The following is a 6,631-nucleotide window of genomic DNA, read 5'->3' as shown; positions in this document are numbered from 1 at the left end:
ATAATTATAACATAAATTAAGAAATAAATAATTAAAATAATATGTGTAATTTAATATGAAACTTAAATTTAAGTGATAGTATTTGTAAAATTAAAAATAATTATTTTATATTTATACTAATGTTTTATTATCAATAAGAAACGTGAAATCTATCTATTGGTTTTATATTCAAGATTGGTAAATAGAAATATTATTAGTAATGTAATAATAGTTATTTTAACTTTATTTTATATCCATGATTTTATAGATTAAAAAAAAACACACATGCAAACATAGCTAACACAAAATTCTGATTTTAATGAAAAAATATTTCTTTATTTTAATTTCTCAATTAGATTCAAGCTAATTGTGGAGCCAAAAATTTTATTGAATCAAATTGATTAGATAATATCTATCAATAAAAATAATTTAAATTTAATTATAGAAAATAGAATTAAATAATATATGTTTAATTTTTAGGTTTTGATATATAAATTAGGAAAATAGTAAATAAATTCATACATTATAAATACTATCAAAATATTAATGTTATATATATTTTACGTTGACAAAAGACGTTATATAAATTTTGTAATTAATCTAAGCATTATCATATTTAAAACAAAATAAAATAAAATTGTAGATAAAAATTATATTTATTAATATAATATCACATTGATTAATAACTAATTAATATTAATTTTTTATTATTAATTTTTTATCACATAATAAATATTTTTAATGTTAATTTAATAATATAATAAACATAAATGTTATTCTTATCGATTTAAAACTTATATATATATATATATATATATATATATATTATAGGTATTAAAATCTTGCTTTTATGATTATGTCAAAATTTTATTAGCAAAAGTTAAGGTGGCTTAAGCTGGAAGACTTCATCTGTATGAAGATTGCTCCTTAGAATCTATTGTAAGATGAAACCTTAATTACCTCACAATGTGCTTTCAACATATGATAATTACTTCACTAACTTTTAATACATAAGATCATAAGGAAATCACAGTGATGGATTGACCCCAAAACCCAGAATATTTTACGACCAGACATATTCTATATATAATTTCAACCAAAATAGCAATACCTTACTGACATCAAATTCTAAGATTGGGTGGCATAGATTAACTTCATCTTTCATCTACCTTTCGATGTCCATAACTGCATACAGCTTTCCTTCCTTCTGAGATTCAAAACCATCAGATTCTTCTTCCACTTCCAATTCAAGGTCTTCTTCCTTTTTCAGCGTTAAATAATCCATTTTTTCTCCATATAATTTAGCCAAAACCAAATAGAGAGCCATTGAGAAAATGATGACCGCTATCAAGGTCCAGCTGAATATGATATTTACTAACGATTTAGCTCGCTGTAATGCCTCATCGCTTGAGCACCTAACAACCTGGTGACCATCTTCATTGTGAAGGAAACAGCCTTTGGAAACCAACGATGGGGTCCAGATCATGTATCCCATGATAATGAGCCACACACCTTGATACAAAACACTGAGAGACCTTATAAAGCTTACCATGAAGCTCTTAGGAAGCCCAATTCCCGTGAGGGTGGTGGTTAAAGAAACAACGATGACGGTCTGTAGAAGCAAGTGATACTGACCCTCCACTCCCATGTGATCAGCTGAATGAAAGTGGAAAAGGAGGAGCTGCTGGGCAAAAGCTACAGCTGCAATAAACTGTGTTAGGCTATGCTTAGCTTTGGGGCTAATTTTATCAAGGATAATAGCGAAAGCTGCATAAGTAAAGAAAGTCATAGATATGGAAGAGTGCTCAAAGTTGTGGAGATGAGTTGATGGGATGGTTCCATCAGGATCCAAAGGTTGGTGCCTTGCAGGGCTGATAAAGAGCTCCATGGAGATGGAGATGGAGGAAGCTACCATGATGAGGAACAGCTCTAGGTGCCTTGATTTTGGTGTGGGGAACCATGTGGGAGATGTGTAGGGATTCGGATGGAGAGAATGGAGCTTGATGTGATTAAAGAGATGCCAAAAACCAAGTAAAAAGAAGGCTAAACCTGGGAGAACATGCCCCACTAGAGAACCCATTTCTTCCTAAACCTGTATTTTATTGTAGTTGGAAAAAGAGATTCCTCTCAAGGTTGTAGGGGAGAGAGAAAAGATGAGGCAGAGTGTGGTGATCAAATTGAAGCCAAAATGGGTCGAATGGGTTGAATTTGTAAGGACTCCATAACCGTCTATATATATTGTGGGATTTTGAAAATCTGATATCATGAGTTTAAGGAAAGGGATTAATAATTTAGCTATTACAAATATTCCTGAGATTGGCTTCAATGAAAAATAAAAGGTTAAAATATGATGTTAACTCTAGTATTTGTATAGAATTTGAGATTTAATTCATATATTTTTAAAATTTTAAAATTTTTATCTTCTTATTTTTTTCAATTTAAAAATTTTTCTAATTATTATCTTTGTCAGTAGTTTTATATGAGGACTTAGTGTTTTAATAATTGGATTAAGATTTTAAATCAGTAAAATAGGAAACTTATTTTTAACTTTTAAACTACATGAACTAAATATTAAATTCTATAAAGTATAGGGATTAAAAAATATTGTAACCAAAATAAAAACAACTATAACGATAAGTCTGCCTCTTAATTGTGCTCCACACTCCACCTCTCTGCCCCGCTTCTAAATTTTGACACGTTATTGTTATTATTATTATTATTATTATTATTATTATTATTATTATTATTATTATTATTTGTGCTTTTCCTTTAATTTTAACCAAAATTTTAGATAAAAATAAAATAAAAAAACAAAATTTCTTTTATAGAGATTAAAAAGTAATTGCGATTGCTAATTTTCTTTTACTCAATTTTACGAGTCATTTTCTAATATTTTATATTTAAATAAAATTATCTGTTTTGAAAAAATAAAATTAACTTTCTAAAGATTAGAAATAAAGAATATTATTTATTAATAATTCGGCTCGTCTCATTTTCTCAAATTACTCTTCATTTTATTTCTTTAAAATTTTGGTTAAAGTTGCTCAATATTTATAGAGAAGGATTAAAATTGATAAAATAAAAATAAAAATAAAAGTAAAAACTATACTAATAAATAAAGAAATAGAAATTAAATATATCGATATTTTTTAATTTATAAAAAATAAAAATGGTTAAAAATTGCGTCATGCTAATTTAGTAAGTTGAGTTTTGATGGTGGTTCTTCAATTAAGTAGGCAACTTTAAAAAAAAAAAATTTCATTGATTTGAATTTTGGAATTAATAATAAAAACATTTGTTGCTTAGCTATGTTTTACATACGGGTGTAATTGAGTTGAGTCTGATTTGGGCTCGAGCTCATGAAATTGAGAGTTCAATACTGGATTCAAGCTCGATCAATTGTCTAATTTTAGGCTTGAACTTGACTTGAGATATAATTGAGCTACTCGAGGTCGAGCTCGTATGTATTCAAGCTCAAGCTTGATAATTAAACTTAGAGTTAATAATATATATTAAGGGCTTATAAATGAAAAATAAAAAGCTTGCTAGGGCTCACGGGCCATTTGATTCATGTATTACTAACCTCGAATTCTGCTTGATTAATAGCTCAAGCTACTCAAACTCTTTAATAGCTTGATTTTCAGTAGTATCGAAAAAGACGGTTTTAGAACCCCATTTTCATAAAATGTGTCCATAAATATCAATTACGAATATTTCAAAGTTGGTATAAAAGAATATTGATGTTTGATTCATCAATTTTTTCAATTAGATAATTAATTTTGGTGTAGGGACTAAATTGTAAAACTCCAATCGCTATATGTTTTTAATTGGCCAAAGACTTAGGGACTCAAATTGTAATTAGCCAAAGGTCCATAATGGTAATTAAACCATTTTATAATATGAATTAGTGGATGACGATGGAAGATTCCATTGATTTTATTTAAAGATAGATTAAGCTCAACAAGACATTATTAAACTAATTAATTAAAGTTAAGTTAAATCAAAGTATGTAAGGTTTATTTTAGTGAAATTTCATTATCTTCATTGTTTTCCAACCGGCCAAAGTAGAAAAACTTAAGGATAAGCCATTTTGGAGCTTTTACAATTGGTCATCAATTAGTAAGTAAATTTAAGTTATTTTCTTGTAATTTTTAGAAATTTAATGTCATATGATTTAGCTAGCATATTTACCAATTTATAAAACTATTAAAGTTCTTGAATGTTGTCATTTTTATTTCTTAAATAATTAGGCTTGAAATTGATAGATTTTAAGCTTAAATTATAAAAAGGACTAAATTGTAAAGTTTAATTGTTAGTTTCGTACATAGGGACTAAAGTAAATAAAATGTAAAAATATTATAAAATTTTGGTAGAAATAAAAGAAGAGGGTCCCTAATGAATGCATGTGAATTTGAATTTTAAATCGATGTTAAAAATTGAAAGTTATGACTATTTTGAATCCAGGACTTAATTGAATAAAATGTAAAATTCTAGGTTATCGAAAAATGAGGTTATATAAGTTTATTCATGTCATGACATAATATGAAAATGTGTGGTATTGATGGATTGTATAAAATAATTGTTTAGATCAAGAATTGGATAAAAGCAAAGTTAACAGAGGAAATGCTAAAATTGTTGATTAGTCCTTGAAGAATCAACTTGTTAGGTGTTTTGAACAGGTAAGTTCATATGGTATTTATTATTTTAGGATGTTATGTATTTGATTTGATATATATGTTTGAGTTTAGATTTATTAGTTGTTGATTGATATGCAATGCTAGAATTTGATTGAATTGAAATGTGATGTTATTTGCGTAGAAGGTGTTTGCATGAACTTAATAAAGGGTTAGGATACGATTGACGTACTAATAGGGTGTCATGCGAGCTTGTATGAGATTTATTATAGATGTTAATGAGATCCAACATTTGTTGCGAATTTTCGATATTTATGTAACCCAGGTTTAGATTGGATGAGTAACCTGATGTGTCATGTTAATAGTTTAGCCTAAACGGGTAACCAAGTACATAAATGTACTCAGCTCCAAGGAGCAATCAGTGTGGTGTAGTTACCTGTGTATCCGAGTCCGTTTACTATGGTTCATCGAGCGAAATAGTTTTTATGAAGTTGAGAAATTGAAATGGGATGAAATAAACTTAATATCCAAATTGTATGTAATTTTATTATTCCTTGATTGGATGTGATTATGAGACAATTTATATAAAAATGACATGAATTTGCAAGTTAAATGAGTGTAAGATTAAATGATCTTGATTGTAAGTTAATGTTCATCTTGTTGGTGTTTTGATTTGCCATGTCTAGCCACGTCTAGCCAAAGTTATGCCAAGCTAAGGTAGCTTAAAATGTTAGATAAAAATAAGGTAAGTATTGTACTATACATATAAATTTACTAAGCATCCTATATGCTTACTTTGTTTGTTTTCCTTTTTCTGTAGATCGTTACCTTGTGGAACTCGCCAAGTTGGATCATTAACCACCTCTCGACGTGCAAACATTAGGAGTGTAAATACTGCAACTAAAGATCTGGAATGAGGCAATGTCCGCTAGTATATAGGCCAGGTTGTAATATGATTTTTACAACGAAACACAGAGTATTCCGAGGATCGTACCCAAGAGAGACCTGATTTGATAGCAATTAAGTCCTACACTAGCAAGTCTAGACAGTACTCAATTGAAATCATAGTATGACAAATCATAATTAGAGATATTATGAAATAAAACATGCAAAATAAGAAAACAAAAGAAACAATCGCAAATCATTGAATAAGCAAACGGAAGACTAATCATTGAATAAGCAAATGGAAGACTAACTCATTTCAATGTTTATAATTAACTATTGATTTAGGGTTCAACTAATTAGCTAGTAATTAGCCTAGTTATTACATCCCGGTCTCTAACTAAACTAACTAGTTGATAGGAACTACTTATCTTCCGACCTCACAGTTCAAATCGGGACAAGTTGAGAGATGCATGATAGACTTATCCTCTTGGCCTATCTACCTAAATAAGTTCCTAGGGTTTAATTGCACTCAACCTGATTCGACTAATTCTAAAAGAAACCTTAAATAGTGCATTAATTAATCCTACACCCACTCATTAATCTTCCTACGAATTTAGTTACCCATAGATCTAAATGCAATCATCCCTAATTTAACTTCAAACATTAAAGATAAATATTTAAAAGAATAAAAGATAGAAAAAAAAATTTTGGATCCGTTGACATTGATTAAGTGCAGGGACGTAAATCTGAAACAAAGGTCGAGCGATCGGCGATTGGATGCAAGAAACACGACATTGAAGAATAAACTAAGAGTGAAATAGAAATCGAAAAAGAGTAATGTTTACAAAGGAAAATAAAAACCCTAATCTAAAACTAAACTAATAATTCAGGGAAGAGGTCCATTCTAATGTTTTGAGTATTGATGTTTATAAAATTCATGTTTAAATGATTGAATTAGGCTAAATACAATAGACTAATCATGTTAAATCAAGTTGTGTAGTTGAAAACACCCATAACAGTTTATTGGGCCTCGTTGTAGTGGTGTCGCGACATCCTCAAGCCGGTGTTATGACATATACGGCAGTATAATCCTTTCCTCGTTCAGGTTGGGTGTTGCGACATACTTTAGCCTG

The 6,631-nt window shown here is 28.9% G+C and overlaps 1 protein-coding gene across 2 annotated transcripts; it reads right to left on the bottom strand.

The window, feature by feature from the left end:
- Positions 1–935: 935 nt before the first annotated feature.
- On the bottom strand, positions 936–2,218 carry LOC105790868 (uncharacterized). 2 transcript variants are annotated; one of them, XM_052634286.1, is made up of 2 exons: positions 1,529–2,218; positions 936–1,402 (listed from the first exon to the last, which is right to left on the bottom strand). In XM_052634286.1, the coding sequence occupies exons 1-2, from the start codon at positions 2,057–2,059 to the stop codon at positions 1,145–1,147; spliced, it is 789 nt and encodes a 262-aa protein (XP_052490246.1). In that variant the 5' UTR covers positions 2,060–2,218; the 3' UTR covers positions 936–1,144. The 2 variants fall into 2 exon arrangements, with proteins under 2 accessions (XP_052490246.1, XP_012474109.1); XM_012618655.2 differs by having other exon boundaries at positions 936–2,215.
- Between the last annotated feature and the right edge of the window lie 4,413 nt (positions 2,219–6,631).

This window comes from Gossypium raimondii, chromosome 8 (genome assembly GCF_025698545.1).
Source record: "Gossypium raimondii isolate GPD5lz chromosome 8, ASM2569854v1, whole genome shotgun sequence".
In the NCBI taxonomy this organism is placed as follows: Eukaryota; Viridiplantae; Streptophyta; class Magnoliopsida; order Malvales; family Malvaceae; genus Gossypium; species Gossypium raimondii.
Note: the sequence above shows the minus strand (reverse complement) of the source record. Positions and strands in the feature narration are given on the sequence as shown.